General features: G+C 39.9%; 1 protein-coding gene across 1 annotated transcript in view; it reads left to right on the top strand.

Moving 5' to 3' along the window:
• Nucleotides 1–15975, top strand: part of AGBL1 (ATP/GTP binding protein like 1) — an 809164-nt gene extending 793189 nt beyond the window's left edge. The window contains 1 exon segment of the mRNA XM_021062610.1: nt 9707–15975. Coding sequence (XP_020918269.1) covers nt 9707–9911 — 205 coding nt within the window. The 3' untranslated portion in view covers nt 9912–15975.

Below are 17361 nucleotides of genomic sequence, written 5' to 3'. Positions count from 1 at the left end.
CATAACATTAAGAGTTCTATAACAAGTGCAGAGCAGTGCTTAAGGAGATATGTCTATAAATTGTGTGTCAGAAAAGAAATGTATAGATTGATTATCCCTTAAATTTTCAAAGTATCAACACCTATGTCTATATTTCTACTTTTTAAAATTTGTTTTATTGTCACTGAGAACTTACTCCTGATCCTTCCCCTGATATAGTTCATCTTCATGTTACTTCTTTGTTTGCAGTAATTAAATTTATTTCTTTGTGGTTTTGAAGCATGTAAGAAAGGATATTCCCTATGATATAAAATTGGAGTCGCAATACCACTTAGCATCAAGGTGGACCAAAAGTTAACCAAAAATCTAAGGATTTTCAACAAATACATACTTCTCTCAGATGCTCTGACTTCTTTGCCAGACAATGAGAAATTGTTCTTTTGCATGTTTTTGAAAGATGATAAATTTTACATTAGTGTATTTGAGTGAGACAATCACAGTTTTTTTGGTATCACTGTAAAGTGTTTTTGTTTTTGTTTGTTGGTTTTTTTGATCCATTGCACTTACATTGCACCATGTGTTCTGCTGTTCAAGGGACTGTATCAAATGATCAAGTACATTTTTAAATGTATTTACTTAATTATGCTGCAGCTAAAGAGTGATGACCCGTAGATATTTAACAGAATGGAATTTCATTGACCCATTGAAGCTGTACAATGAGAAAACATGATGAGGGATGAGGATGGTGGGAAGCAGACATAGGAGTGGGTATCTTTTGGACACCGTAACAGTTGTAGCCCGAGCAAGTCAATCATCACTCATTTCTAAAGTGACAAACTGACTTGCCCCAAAAAACATGTCTAGTCAGTTGACACTGAGTAGGTCATTATGATCCTTATTTGGATGCCTATATGAATTAAGTTAGCTTCTCTAATTTCATTGGTTATGGAGTATAGCCAACCACATGCCCCAGAGCCCAGCTCTATTTTTACGGCCCATGAGTCTCTAAAGCGAAGGACTGAGCAAGTCACTAAGATTTGACTGAGTGGTATTTTATCAGCAACACTAAGTAAATGATTTGTAGTACATGTGTGAAATATTAGTGGACTATTCAAAGATCTCTCATACAATTGCCATTTTCCTAGTCATTGATTATCCTCCATAATGAACCAGTATCTTGTCATCATGTACCTTTTCCTTCAAGCCACTTAAGTCAACTCATTTATCATATAAATTATGAGAACTTAAGGGTAAAGCTCTTGTGGACAAATTGGTTGGGCAAGTTTCACTAACCTTCTCTCTCTCTCTCTCTCTCTCTCTCACTTTCACTCTCTCCCCTTCTCCCTCTTCCACATTCTCTTTCTCCCCCTTCTCCCTTTCTCTTTTGTTCTCATCCTTTTCCCAATAACTTCCTTCCTCCTACCCTCACCCTCCTTTATTCTATATTTGTATTTTCATGAAGAGTTTGGACCATGACCTTCATACCATTGTAGATTAACTTGTTCAATAAGAAGTGAGACATTTATTGCCATGTCTTTTTTTTTTTTTTTTGATTAGAATATCGTTGGTTTTGCTATGTCTTTCTGAGTGAGAATGGCATTGAACTTTTTATAGACCTCTAAACCACATGACAGAGTTCATGACTTTGATCTTGGCTGAATTAATACTTCATTCCAGAAATGCCATGGTGCCTCAGCAGGCTAAGAATTCGGTATTATCATTTCTGTAGCTCTGGTGGTTGCTGTGGTGCAGGTTCTTTCCAGAGTGCTGGAAGTTCTACATTCTGTCCAGCTCTTCCTCCGAAAAAGTAGATTTTATATATCAATATTTGTTGAAATAATTGATTCATTCCACTCAGTCAGGACACAGATGCCCTTGGTCTTATCTGAGTATCACACGTCTTCTACACCATATACAACTTTACAATAATGAGAAAATTATTTTAAAAATCAAGGTCTCTCTTTTCCCACCCAACTGTTAAATAGGATTAATAATATCACCCTATAGATTTGTTTGTTTTATATTTTTTTATTAGAGTATAGTTGATTTACAGTATTGTGTCAATTTATTATACAGCATAGTGACCCAGTCTAACATATATTCTTTTTCTCATACTATCTTCCATCATGTTCTACCCCGAGTGATTGAATATAGCTCCCTGTGCTATACAGTAGGACTTCATTGTTTATTGATTCTAAATGTAATAGTGTGCATCTACCAACCCAAAACTCCCTGTCCATCCCATTTCCTTCCCCATGCCCCCTTGGCAACCACAAGTCTGCAAAGCAAAAACAGATCACGGACATGGACAACAGACTTATGTTTTTGTTTGGGGGCGGGGGTTTGCCCTACATTCCAGCTGCTTAACTCACTGTGCCATAGCAGGCCCTCCTGTTTGTTTATGTTTTAAATGAAATAAGAGCAAATGAAAAGCACCTGACACACAGTAGGTAATTAACAATGTTATTGATTTATATTTTGCTTTAACAGTATGCCTAATTCTCTTCTCTGTACACAAGAAATGTTCCACTACTGGAGTTAACTAAGAACAAGACCAAAAAAAAAAAAAAAAACAAACTCAGGGAAATAATAAATTATGCCCTTCTTAAAAATGTTGAATCAGTGACAGACTTTGTGATGATATGAAGAACTTGTCAAATAGAAAACACTAGGGAACAACGCTAATTGTTTTGGGTGATGGTGGTGAGATATTCGTAGTAGGAATAATTTGTATGTCTTTAGATGTTTGTAAGTTGTCTAATAAGCTTTTGGTACCTCTTCAATGGGACACAGCATCCACAGAGCTCCTAATAGAGAGGAATAGCTTGGTGTGAACGACATGTCCAAATGTTCCACTGGGATGCAATTAACCAGGGAATTCAGACTTGTTTTTTCTCTCCTACAAAAGGCAGGATGCATCAGGGCTGTATTTCACTGGGAAGAGGCATTTGGTGGGGCTCAGCTTTTTCAGGAGAGAGACTGGTGATTGGTAGGCTGAGGAGAACATGTTGGATGAGTATAAGTGTCTAGAATTTAAAGTGTATTCTGTTGCTTCTCAGTAGGTGGCTGCCTCTTGAAGTCTGGCAGGCATCCAAGTCTTGAGCATTACCTCAGCATTTAAAGAGAAAACAAGTGAAAAGAGAATCCACAAAGCTGTGTTTTAAGCAGCATCAACATCAAGGAATGCCACAGGCTAGGTTTTGTTCACCCTGTTAGCATGCAGAATTATTTCACACTATGGAAAGCTGTCTTTTCCCAACCAAGAAAACAAACAAACACAAAAAAAGCAGAACTAATTAAGATCGTCATATCTCAATAAATATGCAAATGAAAAATCAAAACAAAGAAATTCTATTTATCACATCATAAAGTTGCAAATTGCTGTATAGGCTGTCTTGGAAGAATTGCAAGGGATAGAGTCTTCATGGCTTTGCTTAGAAACTGTGTTTGAACCCTGCAGTTAGGAGTTTGTATTTGAGGATGAAGACGATGAACTTGCCAGAATAAAATTATCTTCATGCTTTAGTTCTAATGCTATGGAAAAGAAAATAAAGAAAAATTGAGTAACTGTGTGTCGGGTTTTATGCTATGAATTGTTCTTCCCTTTATATGATTTAAAGAAGAAAACTAGTAAGATACCCATTTCACAGATAAAGACAGTGAAACTCAAAGAAGGTAGATTTCTATGTTTCACTTCATCTTTGAAACCAGGATTCTTATCTCATCGCTTTTGTGACTCCAACTTTATGTTTTGTTTCTCATTTACATTTTTTTTCATTGCACCACATAATTTTCTAACACTACTCAAGGAGACTTTTTAATATGTTTTTACAGGATATCAAAGCATCCAGGAAGGAATGAGATAAATTTTCTGATATTTTTCTCCATGCATTTTCTACATCTGAGTATTAAGGGCCACCCTATCAATGGAAGTGCGGTTTGATTTCTGCATAATGTTATTTCCTTTTATTTATATTTCATGCAATTTGCATATGGTGATGTCTTGCTGAATTTATTGAGTTTGAAAATGAGAGAGAGAGAGAATCATGGACACTATAATATTGCTGACATTACTGTTACTCTGCTTTACCATATGTACTTCATTTTGTGGGAGCTAAATGTTTAAGTTGCAGAGAGAGCAACTCTTAATGATACTAGCAGCCTTATTTTAGGAACTTGACCTTGCCCTTTGCCAGGCAGAGGCTGCACTTAGAAGAAGGCTCTCCCTGGATCCCAGGGCTACATTTGCTCTTCTGGTCTGCTGAGCTAGCAGGAGGGTAACACTCTATGAGGATGGGGGGTTACCTGGAATAAGCAAACAGGTAATGAGATGCAGCCAGCCTGGTACCTAGTAGGTATTTCTCACTGCCTAGTCATGGGGCCAGCACAACCAGCAGTCTTGCAACTAGCAGAAGGTCAACATACATGAAAGTGCTTATTACTCCGACATAGTGTTAGACAGCAGTATAAGCACAATGTCAAATAAAGCCGTCAAGCAAAGTGCTTGAACAAGTGAAAGCAGGAAGGAGGGTGACTTGCTACTGTTCTCAGGGAGATTTCAAAGAAGAGGTGCCATGCGAGCTTTGCCTTCAAGACGGCATAGATTGGCAAGAGTATCAAGGACAATTTTATTACATTTTGCTAGACTTGAGCAATTTTGTTAACAGAAAATAATATAATGCACTATATGGTGGCAGAGTACATATATAGCAACCCTGTCCCCTAGCCAGGAACAACTGCTGCTAGCAATTTATCTTCTGTATCCATTCCCTTTGCTTCCTTCTTCAGAGTATATACTTTAGTAATAAAAAAATAAAGCTTTTGTTTTTGTTTTAATATGTAATTCTAGCTTGGGATTTTTTTTCCCTTAGCATCTCCAAGATATACATTCTTTTTTTTTGGACTAGATTTAACATTTAAATATTTAAATTAAACTTCTGATTTGGATAATTTTTAATGATTTTTATTTTTTTCAATTATAGTTGGTTTACAGTGTTCTGTTAATTTTCTACTGTACAGCAAAGTGACCCAGTCTCTCTCTCTCTCTGTCTCTCTCTCTCTCACACACACACACACACACACACACACACATACACACACACATTCTTTTTCTCACATTATCCTCCACCATGCCATCATGTTCCATCAGAAGTGACTGGATATAGTTCCCTATGCTATACAACAGGATCTCATTGCTTATCCATTCCAAATGCTATAGTTTGCATCTGTTAACCTGAGACTCCCAGTCCATCCCACCCCTTTAGCCATCCTTTTAAGGAAAGTATGGTGACAACAAATCTTGAAAATTTTATTTCCTAGGTGAGTGTTTTTATTTTCCCTTCATTCTTGAAGATAGTTTTTTTCTGGCTTTAGAGTCCTAGGTTGGTAGTTTTTTTTTTTTTTTTTTTTCAACACTTGAAAAATGGTGTTCTGTTTTATTTTGTTTCCTATGGTTTCTGATGAGGTCTTTTCTGCCATTCAAATTATTTTTCCATTATAGTGATGTTACCCTAAAGTTTCTCTATCACTGGTCTCAGAAAACTTGCTATGTTCTGTCCTGATAGATTTCTTTGGGTTTATCTATTTGGATATTGTTCAGCTTATTGTATTTGTAGCTTTATGTCTTTTGCAAAGAATAAGACGTTTTCAGCCAGTATTTCTTTGAGTTATTTTTCAGCTTCTCTTTGGGACTCTGCTGAAATGAATATTAGACCCTTTACTGTAGTTTCACAGAGTCTTGATATTCTGTTCATTGTTTTACTCTATTTTCACTTTGTGCTCTTCTTTACGTTCTGTTTTCTTGCTGAAATATTATGTTTCTTTGCCACATTTTATATTTCAGTTATTGTACCTCTCATTTCTCCAGTTGCCTTTGAGTCTTCTTTATACTCCATATATTTCCTGCTGAGACTTTCTATTTCTTTATTGAGATATTCAGTTTTTTTATATATGTCCATAGTTATTCAGAGGAACTTATATGATGTCTGTTTTCAAATCCTTGTCAGATAATTCTAAATTTGCATCATTTTGCTGTTGGCGTCTATTGATTGTCTTGGTTCTTGGTAGAATCAGTGATTATCTATTGAAATCTGAACATTTGAGGTATGCTACAAGACTGTGGATCTTATTAATATCTTCTGTTTGAACTGGGCTCCCACGGCAGCACTCAGACAGGAGAAGGTGAGAATGAAAGTCTAGGATCTGCATTAGGCTCCACTGACAACCAGGGTGCTGAGGGCCTTTTTACTCCTGGGCATTGGCAAGTATTCTAGCTTCCTACCAGACCTTCACTAGTACTGCTCTGGATAGAAGTGGGAGCACCTGGTTACTGCTCTCCACTAAAACTGGTAGAGAATGGTCTTGTTTCCATTGGTCTTGTTGGCATTCCAGGCTCCAAGCATGGCCCTCTCTGGTATCAGTGGGTAGGAGACCTCATTGTTGTACATCAGAGATAAAAATGTCTGGCTCTATTCTGCCTAATCTAATACCCCTCAGCATTAGGGAGAGAAGGGGATTTTGGACACCTCAATGAAGTCTGATGAGAGTAGAAGCCCAGATTTCTCTTTTGTTGGCAAGATAGGGGCAGAGCCATTGTTTTTCCATGGAGTTTGGTTGGAATAGAGCTATTATAATTCAAAATGTGTCTTTATTTTTTTGCAAGATTGCTCCTTTTCTCATCATTTGGCTAAAAAGAACATGCTCTTATTGGGGCCCTTTTTGTCTGTACTTAGCATTTCAGACTTCCAGCTTTTCCAACCCCAAGGCTAGAGAATATGAGGCCGAAAGAAAACCCAGGGAGCATACCACCATATTGGCCTTTGGATCCCAGCCTGGTTTGCCTTCTCTCCATATTTCACCCACATTTCAATTATCTTATGTTTGTTAATAGATAATATCCAGGGAGAATTAATTCTCTGTTCAGAAGTGGAAGTTTCTGACTATGCATTTTGATTCTCTATCTCATCAGAATACTTACACTGCATTCAGTCAATAAGTGAGAGACATAATTAGGCTATTGTAGGGAGTTCCCATTGTGGGTCAGTGGGTTATGGACCTGACTAGTATCTATGAGGGTGTGGATTTAATCCCTGGCCTCTCTCAGTGTGTTAAGGATCTGGCATTGCCAGGAGATGTGGTGTAGTCTTCAGATGCAGCTCAGATCCGGTGTTGGTATGGCTGTGGTGTAGGCCTGCAGCTACAGCTCTGTTTTGAGCCCTAGCCTGGGAATTTCCATATGCCATGGGTACAACTCTAAAAAGACAAAAAAGGAGACCATAAAAAAAAGATAACTTAATGAATGGGAGAAAATAGTTTCAAACAATGCAACTGACAAGGGCTTAATCTCTAATATATACAAACTCATACAACTCAACAACCTAAATGTCCATCGACAGAGGAGTGGATCCAGAAGATGTGGTACATATACACAATGGAATGTTACTCAGCCATTAAAAGGAAAGAAATACTGGCATTTTTAGCAACATGGATGGACCTAGAAATTATCATGCTAAGTGAAGTTAGTCAGACAGTGAGACACCAACATCAAATGCTATCACTTACATGTGGAATCTAAAAAAAAAGGACACAATGAACTTCTTTGCAGAACAGAAACTGTCTCACAGACTTTGAAAAACCTATGGTTTCCAGAGGAGACTGGTTGGAGGTGGGGGATTGGGCTGGAGGTTTAAGATGGAAGTGTTAAAAAAATTGAGTTGTGATGATCATTGTACAACTATAAATATAATAAAATTCATTGAGTTAAAACAACAAAACAACAACAACAATAACAACAACAAAAGAACAGCCTAATAACTTGAATGGAGTAGGAAAGGGCCAAATCTCTGAGTGGCTGGAGTGTCTTCTGGAAGGAAGGCAGGGCCTTGTCAGGGGAAAACTGACCCAGCTGTTTACTCACGGTCACCTGCCAACCAGACCCTTTAAGAATGTCCTGCCCACCAGTACTCACATTGCATTAGTAAGCCGGGCAAGTGATTGCAAGTTACTGAATTTGAAAAGATGTAATGAAAATTATGTTTTAGAGAAACTACTAGCAGTGCCAGTCTGGATGGCATTGCAATAGCTATTGCAGTAACCCAGGTGTGAAGCAACAAATCTCAGCGTGCACTCCTCTTCAACATCATGTTTCACCATTTTTTTAAGTACCCATGGTAGAGTGGGATTATAATTTGTTGATTGCTTTTATTTCAGAGTACTCTTCTAGATTACATCCATGTTTTTTCTCATTTGGTATTCACAACAGCTCATGAAGCATTATTATTGCCGTTATGGGAGGTGAAGGAATTCTTTTTTCCAAGATCCCCCCACCAGGATTAAAACTCAGTCTGTTGACATTGTACAACATCGTCACCTCAGTACCTACCATGGTGACAGTTGAGTCACAGACACTCAGTGATCTTGCTGACTTGAGTTTGTATTGTGACTGGGCAAATCTTACCTTCCTTTATTCAACTACTTTATCACCCCCAATTCAGCCCATAAAATATGATAACAATTCCATGCTGTGATGCCGTGGAAATAGGATTAAAATTTCTTTCCTTTCCTCTCCATTCAGGCAGTGTCCCACCAGACCTTCAACTTAGGGTACTGAGAGCCTGCAGAGCAAAGAGCAGCTCCTAACAGCTAGTGGACACTTAAGAAACAAGCCTCTGATTCATTTCCTGAGCTAAAATGTAACCATGCTGCTGATTACCCATTTTCATTGTTTATGGTGAGGCAGGTAGATGAACAGCTCTGCCTGATTTATGAAGTGCTTGCCTTCTATAAATCACAGAGTAGAAACCCAGCACGCTGCTAATCCTAATTCGTTAAGTCCTAAGTAGGGAGTGATTAGGAAGTCTTCAGGAAAGAAGGCACCTCATGCTAATGAGGAAGATATACATTTCCTCAGGAGGAAGTTTCTGCTGCTTACAATATATGGTCCAAGCTTGTTCTTCATTCTTATTGCCTCCTCTGTCTCTTTCTAGTCAACCCCTGTGCTCTTCCACTTGTTAATTAACTGGAGGAAGGGAGGCAAGAAGATGAGGAAATACAAACATAGTTGAAAGAGGGTACCATTCCCCACTTTTTCTCTTCTTTAATTTTAACTTGGATTCATTTTTTTTAATTCCAGTAAGCCATTCATCCTGGTGAAGTGTAGCTATGTAACATGTCTTACAGTGCTATTAGAATGGGGAACATTAGGAATTTTGAATCTCACCTTCCTGAATTCTAGGCCCACTCTTTCTGGGCATTAGTGACATGACGGCCTCAGATACTCATTGATAGCCTTCTCTGATTTTTCTCTATGAGTGCAAAGGACACTGAGAATGTTAAATACGTAAATGAGGATGCCCATATCTCATGATTAAAAATCTGCTGAGTCCACTTAGAAATGCAGACTCTGCTGGCTGAAGAAGAGGGGATCCCACAGATTTAAGAGATTGTCTTCCTCCATCTCAAGGTAGTGGTAGAGCACCCAGGGTACTGAGCATGCAACACACTGAAAGGAGCAGGGGCTCCTGATATTAAAAGTCAGCGAAGATAATCCCCACCCTTCTTTCCAATCAGTTATAAGTGTTCCTTTCTTTGGGTAACTTCTCTTTTCATCTCCCTCTCCTTTCTTTCCATCTCCCTGTTTCTACTTCCCTTTCCCTTTTTTTTCCCCTTTTCCCTTCCCTCCTTTCCTCTCCTTCCTTTCTTCTCCATGTTTTATGGGACCTCATGGCAGATGCAGCAGCAGTAGCAGCACCACTTCAGAACTGGATGATGAACCTCCCTGCCTGGAGGAGATTGATTACAGTACCGACAGCAGCTCAGACCAGGAAGGGAACTTCTCCGAGCTGGACCGCCAAATCCAGGAGTGCGCTTTCAAGAAGGATGAGGGAGAGGAAGAAGAGGAGGGGCCAGGGCAGGAAAGAAAAGCCATCTCATAACCCCAAGCCTCATCAAGTGTTGTGCCTCTAACTATTGGATTAGCTGCTATGTTGTTGCTTTACCATCAGACACACAAAATTTTGGCCATATGAAGTCAACCACTTTACATCCAGATTTTGTCCTAGTTTTGTTATGCCTAGAGAGTGGCTGCTTCTTAATTACAGCACTTTGCATATATAGTTAGGTGGCTTTTGGGGCCCATGCATGTTGTCATTATGCTAGAATAGAAGACTTTTCAAGACGACTATGGATCCTCTGAAGACTGTTCGGAGCTCTTTTCCATTCCTGTGCTTGAAACTGGAGGAGTAGGAATTGGACTTTCTTCATATTTTCTCAGCCAGAATTCTAAGTGATTAAGTTGTTCTATAGATGAGTGTTACCCCCCACCCCTGTTGTTTCCTTACTCTACCATTGGAGCAACTCATCCCAAACCCTGAGCCCCACAGAGACATCAGGAGTCCTCAGAGGGTTTTCAGTTGCTTGGTGATTGATCATAAAGGCTGTATAATCAAGTAATCACCTCTAGTTGATTTTAATAGTATACATTTTGCAGATCCAGTATAAGCCAGGAGCTGTCCTAGATTCTAAGGGAAGGGGCACAATGTTGAATAAGATATGGCCATTGGCCTTAATAAATTTGAAAATCCTATGAAATTCAGACCACTAGCCATGATCCTAAGAGGCCACAAGGCATGGTGGGCAATTCATTCATTTTAAAATCAGATATATGTGGCTCATATCTTGAAGCTGGCAGTTACTTGTTATGAGAACTCAGGCAAGTAATTAAATCTCCCTAAACCACAGTTCAATGAAGATAAGTGTATCTATATCATAGAGTTATTGTGAAGATGAAATGAAATAATATGTAAAGTATACAGTTTGGCACATGGTAGACACTCAACAACATTGGCTTGTTTTCTGCCTAACACAGGCAGAGCATTCTGTGGATGTATTCTCACCATTAAAAAAAAAATCTATGGAGTTCCCGTCGTGGCGCAGTGGTTAACGAATCCGACTAGGAACCATGAGGTTGCGGGTTCGGTCCCTGCCCTTGCTCAGTGGGTTGACGATCCGGCATTGCCGTGAGCTGTAGTGTAGGTTGCAGACGTGGCTCGGATCCCGCGTTGCTGTGGCTCTGGTGTAGGCCTGTGGCTACAGCTCCGATTCGACCCCTAGCCTGGGAACCTCCATATGCCGCGGGAGTGGCCCAAGAAATAGCAAAAAGACAAAAAAAAAAAAAAAATCTATGGAGTCATATGGTTGGGAAGCACTCTCTTCCTGGAGGGGATCAGGCAGAGAGGTTGCATAGGAGCAGAGCCTAAGAGGTTGGCATTGCTTAGAACAAGTGAAAATGGAGCCACATCCTTCAACATACAGATAGAAACAGTTTAAAAATTTGAAAGATGAGATATCCAGGGCCAATGCAGAAAGAATGAGAGGAGGCATGGAAGGCAGATTAGAATGGAAGATAAAATGGAGAGAAGATGTTAGATCAAATTTATGTTCATCCAGATACCGGATATACTGAGTTAGAATTAAGCTTGGCTATGAGAGATGGAAAATTCAGAACAGCAGTAGCTTTTGTAAAATTAAAGTCTATTTATTGCTCATGTGGAATCTAGATATAAGCAGGCCAGAGCTGGTATCTTGAGTGCATGGTGTCATGTACTCAGTTTCAGCAGCTTTCTACCCTTTCAGGTATTGCTTTTCATCTTGGTCTAAGATAGCTGCTGAAGCATCAGACTTTGCATCTGCATCCCAGTCAGCAGTAAGAAGGACAGAAAAGAACATATTCTCTGTATTTCCAAAACTATGCATTATGCTTCTGCTCAATCTCACCATGCAGTGGTGAGAATACAGGTAGCTGAAAAAGAGGTTTAAAAATGTAGTCTTTATTTGAGGTAGCAAGGCTAGAACTTTTAAATTTTAATATTAAGGGAAAAGGAAAAAATGCATATTGGGGATCAAATCAAAGAGACTTTCCCCGATACACCTATCACCAACAAGAGATTTTAGAAAAAGAATAATTTCAGGTAAAACTCATAGTCCACAGTTCTAGACCAGCAAAGAGCCTCAGGAAAAAAAAAATGCTGTAATGTAGCCCTGAGGCATACAAGAAACTTATGGCTGTGCTGTGATTTTTGAAATATTTATTATTATTATCCCTTAGTTTTCCAACTCCCTTTCAAGTTTCTTTGCCATCATTCAGAAATCACAACTCATTCTTTGTATCAAGGCATTCAGGTTTCTGTAATATGCACAAAAGGTTTAAGGGAAATAATAAGACACTGGATTCAAATCCAAGCTGGAAGCATCTCTTAACTTTACCGACATTCAATATTTCCACTCTTAGAGGATGGCATAATGCTTCTGTTTTTTTCATTGCTTTGAGGGTCAAGAAGATAATATTGTTGAAAATGTAAATGGTGACAGGGATGGAAATTATACTAATTCAACATCACCAAATCACATCTCTGCTCAAAATTGCTTATTTATAATGTTTCTGAGAATATGACCAGGGCAGGTAAATTCTATGTGGTATGTTCAGGAAAAGCCAGAAACATAAACTATTGATTCATCTACATAAAATATATATTAATTACCTGGACTCACTCTGTGTCAAGTTACTGAAAGCTTAGAGGAGAGATGGACAGTAAACATTTTATTTTCATTCAGTGGCACATGGCATTATGGAGCTATGCAAATGTGGATTCAGAATCACTTCATCTAACAGAGGCAGTGGTGGTGCAAAAAGTCTACCCAAAGCGATGATAATTTAGTGACTTTTTTGAGGATGTGTAAGAGTTCCTGGTTATAAAGAAGAGGAAGGACACGCTAAAAAGTGGGAAGAGCTTGTGCAAAGGCCCTGTGGTAGGTTTGGCACTAGGAATAAAATGTCCAATGTAACTGATTTAAAAGATGTACTTCTATGTGGGCAAAGGAGATGAGTGACAAGACAGAAAATCAAAAAGATATACATGGATCAGATCAAGCAACATTTGTCATTCCTTGATGAAAAGGTCAGATTTTATTCAGAATGTGCTGGAGGGAGACAAAGAATTTTCAGCAGAGGCATGGCCAGGATAGATGTCTCCATGTATACATCATCCTTCTGAACCACTTATGACTGATTGACTGTCACCCTCACTGTGCTGGTTGCTCAGTGGTCTGAGAAGTACACTGCGTGTGACATTATCATATTTGAAGAGCAGCAGGTTTGGGATAAGGTGAAAGATAAGGAGTGCAGTTTGGGGCCATGTTGAGTACTGGGTTCTATGAGATGTTCAATTGGAAAAAGACTTCTCCAGAAGTATATCAGAAAAATATGTATAAAATGAGCTATATACAGTGAGCTTGAGGACTTGGGTGGAAGTCTTGAGTAAATGAGCCCAGGTGCCAGCCAGTTGGAGGAGTTTGCTTGGAGGGAACAAGAGAGTGGGGAGGAAAGCAGACTTTCCTCCATTCCTGCTGGGATGGAAGGCCATTCTGTGTCACACCTCACCCATCTTCAGTCTACGGGTTGGGAAGGCTCATCATAGGTCAAGCACAGAGGGCCCTAGGAGTGGCTTTTCCAGCCTGGCCAGACATGTGTATTGCTGGCCAAACCACTATGGTAAATTGTGCTGAAAAATGTTCTATCGAACTCGGAGCCAAATGAGATTATGCAAGAATTCCGATGAGTTGTAAGCTGTAATAGGAAGCATATGAGGTTCAAAATGTGCAGAGAAATTGTATCAAAAGAGGTGATGTGGGGTCCAGGCCATATGCATGGCAGTTGCTGTCTGGGGCTCTGCACGGCTGAGCTAGAACAGGGGACCTTCTTCACCCCCAGGACAGTCATCAAGGGTAGAGAAACATAAGACTTCTTGTGATTTCCTAAGAGTCATGTTTCCAGGATCCCCTAAGCATGGAATCTGCTGTCTCTTCATAACACTTCCCTATAAGAGTCCTTTTGGCTACTTTATAGACTCAGGTTCTACCATTCTCCATCTTCAGGTTACCATGGAACATGGCCTCATCTTATCTCATCATAGTTGTCTAAGCACATGAACATACATAAAAATACATGTACACACACACACACACACACACACATTCTTCTTGAGCCACATATCTACCTAAATGCTCTCTTTGAGTTTTTAAGTTTTTTCTCATTTTCCCTCTCTCTGATAAGCATCTTTCATTATTTCATCTAAGGTATCAAGACCCAGTTCAAATATCACTTTTCTTTCCTCTCCTAGTCACCCTGAGTCAAGTTAAATAATTTCTTTTCTGTGCCCCCAATGCACTGTTTATACATTCATTTTATACAATGCTTGCCATTTACAACTTTATTCATGTGTTTTTTTACAGCTCCTGGTCTGTTTTTTTACAGCTATTCCCACTGGCCAATGAATAGAGACCTCTAAGATGCATAGACGACCTGCAATTATCTTTATATTTCTCCCCACACCTGGCATATTTCCTGACACATTAAACTTTCTCGAAAATGTATCTCGCCCCAGCCTCAAAACAGGACATCCAATGTCTCATTGAAACCCCGTACATTTCCCTTAAATTCCTCCATTTTCCATCTCAAATCAGAGGGTGTGTTATAAGAAGGGGAAGTGGTTTCATTAAAACATCATCGAGTACAAGTACAGCCCAGCCCCTCAAGCTGATTGTTGTCATGGAAGACTGTTCCCCATGTGAGGCGAGCATCATAAGGGCAGGGTGGCCTTGTCTTTCCTGGATTGTACAAATATTTAGAGAGAGCAGTGAGAACAGAGGAGTAGAATCTCTGCCATTTTCACCAAGGTGCTCTGGAGCATAGGCTCACTGTTGAGAACTGGCACATGATTCCATGTGCATTGTGCCAACTTGGCTGTCTGGGTGCTTCTTTCAGTCCCATCCACTGGCTCCAATTTCTTCTGGGTTTCCAGTAAAAGGACACAGAGCCACAAAGAACATTCAAATGTAACCTGATGGTTGAGTTACAAGCTTGCGTCGCATGTTGCCGACACAAGTAAGGTCACGTTACTCCCGAGGGAGGAGGAATTCTCAGCACAGTTTCCATTGCCTGGCCTGAGCAACTGAGCTCTAGAGTCAGTGTCATATTCCCAGGGGAGCCTCTGCCTTCTGGCAAGAAAAGGTTCTTCCATGAAATGCCTGGCACTAATCAGCCTTGTTAGAGACTCAGAATAGAAACCTGTGGAGGGGATCTGGGTATTTGCATCCTCAGCAGAGTGATGGATTTGTTTGACCCTGTTGGTTCAACCCAGCCCTGCCCCCTAAAGGCTCTAGTCCTGGAAAGATACATGGTTGTGCAGCCTGCGTACTAATTGTGCAAGCTTTTTTTGGACAAAATAACTCATAAGGTCTGGAGTCTGCTGCTGTCTTCCCAACAGATGTCCTCCTCTGTTTGTGTTGTAGTTTGGCTCCATGTGTGCTGCGTGCCCGAATGATTCTTGATAAAAAGTGCTGTTTAGAAAAAAGGAACTGCTAAAAGGAAATTTTTAGATAAAAATGGATTGTGTTACAGCCTTTCTATGCCTAATAATGAAAAAAGATTCAACTGTATACAGCTTAAAATGATCTGTTACACACATTCCAACACAAAAGAGCTGAAATTGAGTTTGATTCCCTAAATACAGACAGACATACACACACACTCTAGATAGATAGATAGATAGATAGATAGATAGATAGATAGATAGATAGACAGACAGACAGACAGACCAGCCCAGGACTTTCAGAAAGAAAACAAAGCAGATGAGGAAATGTGTCTCCTCAGACACATCTTTTAAAGACGGGGGTCGGGTCGCCAGGTGATGATTTTTCGCTGTTCTATCACACAGAAATTGAAACCGAGGCCTTTGGGGTAGAATGTGAGACCGTCTCTCATCAATATATGACATGATCTGGCCTTCTAGCATGTCTATATTTTGAGCCTATTCAGGTCATAATGAAAATGCATCCAGTTCTCTTTGGAAGAGAATGCATATTTGTCAGAAAAACACCGATTTAATCACATTCTCTTATCAGAGCAATGAACTATTAAAATCCATGGAGCAAACTGGTTATTCTCTCTCTCTCTCTCTCTCTTTTTTTTTTTTTTTTTTTTTTTTTTTAGGGCCATACACAGGGCATTTGGAGGTTCCAAGGCTAGGGGTCTAATCAGAGCTACAGCTGCCAGCCTACACCACAGCCACAGTAATGCACATCTAAGCTGCATCTGCAACCTACACCACAGCTCACAGCAACACTGGATCCTTAACCCACTGAGTGAGGCCAGGGATCGAACCCAAAACCTCATGGTTCCTAGTCGGAATCATTTCCACTGCTCCACGAGAGGAACTCCCAAACTGGTTATTCTGATTAAGAGCTTCTGGGAATCTTTGTTGTCTTTTGTAGAGCCTCATAGGATCAAAATGATTTCTCATGAGCAGGCTTGTATCGTGAGACCCCCGTGACAAAATAACATTAACTAAGCACAGTTCTTTGGAGCAATTCAGTGAAGGTGGCTGAGTGTGACCTTGGTCTTTGGAGGTCCTGGGGAGAAGTAGCATTGACATCAGTGTTGGACCAGCTATGGGACAGAGTGAGGAAGCTGAAAGCCTGAGAGCCCTGTCCTCAAGGGTTTGGAACCTAAATGAATGCATGCTCTTGGTCAGAATACTATCAACCAGGCCCCACCCACATTTAATTCTGAAGAAGTTATTATAGAAGGTGTCAGGAAATACCAGCCTGTGCTCTGACTCTGCTCATAGTCACTCATTTAAATTCTCGTGACAATTCTGTACGATCAACGGGCATTATTAATGCCATTTTCCCAAAGAAGCTCAGCACTATATAAAGGGACACTGTTAGTGAGGGATGGAGATAGAATCTACTCCCAGAGGGTAGATTCCCAAGACAAGCTCCTTTTTCTTCCTTGGAGGAGACAGACAGGGATAGTATATAACAGCCAACAGTTACAACTAACGTGGGTTCCACATGAATACTTGTCACGTGAAATAGTCTGATTCCATTGCATTTGTCATATGTAAACCTCACAAACCACCCAACTCTGTAAGATAAGCCCTCTTCTTATACTCATTCTATAGGTGAGTTTGCTGAGGGCAAAAAGTCAGGACTTGTCCAAGATTATACAGCTGCTAAGTAGCCAGATGATGATTTTAACCCAGGCAGCCTGATAGCTAAGCCTGCACTCCAAGGGAAAGGGACTCTTCCAAAACCCTTAAGGGGCTTTCAGAGGCCATGGAGAGATTCTTTGTCTTTAGAAAGATGTATCATTGGGTTTTTTGCTGGTTTCAATACTTGACTCAAATAGAAAAAAGCCTGTACTACTAGTATGCCATTATTATATTATAGTACCAGTAGTGTTATACCGGACATCCCTGTGTAATACTCTACTTTAACCTCAAACTCAGCAGGTTCAATGTCAGAGGCTCATTATCTCCTCCCTGC

The sequence above is a fragment of the Sus scrofa genome, chromosome 1 (assembly GCF_000003025.6).
Source record: "Sus scrofa isolate TJ Tabasco breed Duroc chromosome 1, Sscrofa11.1, whole genome shotgun sequence".
Classification (NCBI taxonomy): domain Eukaryota; kingdom Metazoa; phylum Chordata; class Mammalia; order Artiodactyla; family Suidae; genus Sus; species Sus scrofa.
This window is presented reverse-complemented; position numbering and strand designations above follow the sequence as displayed.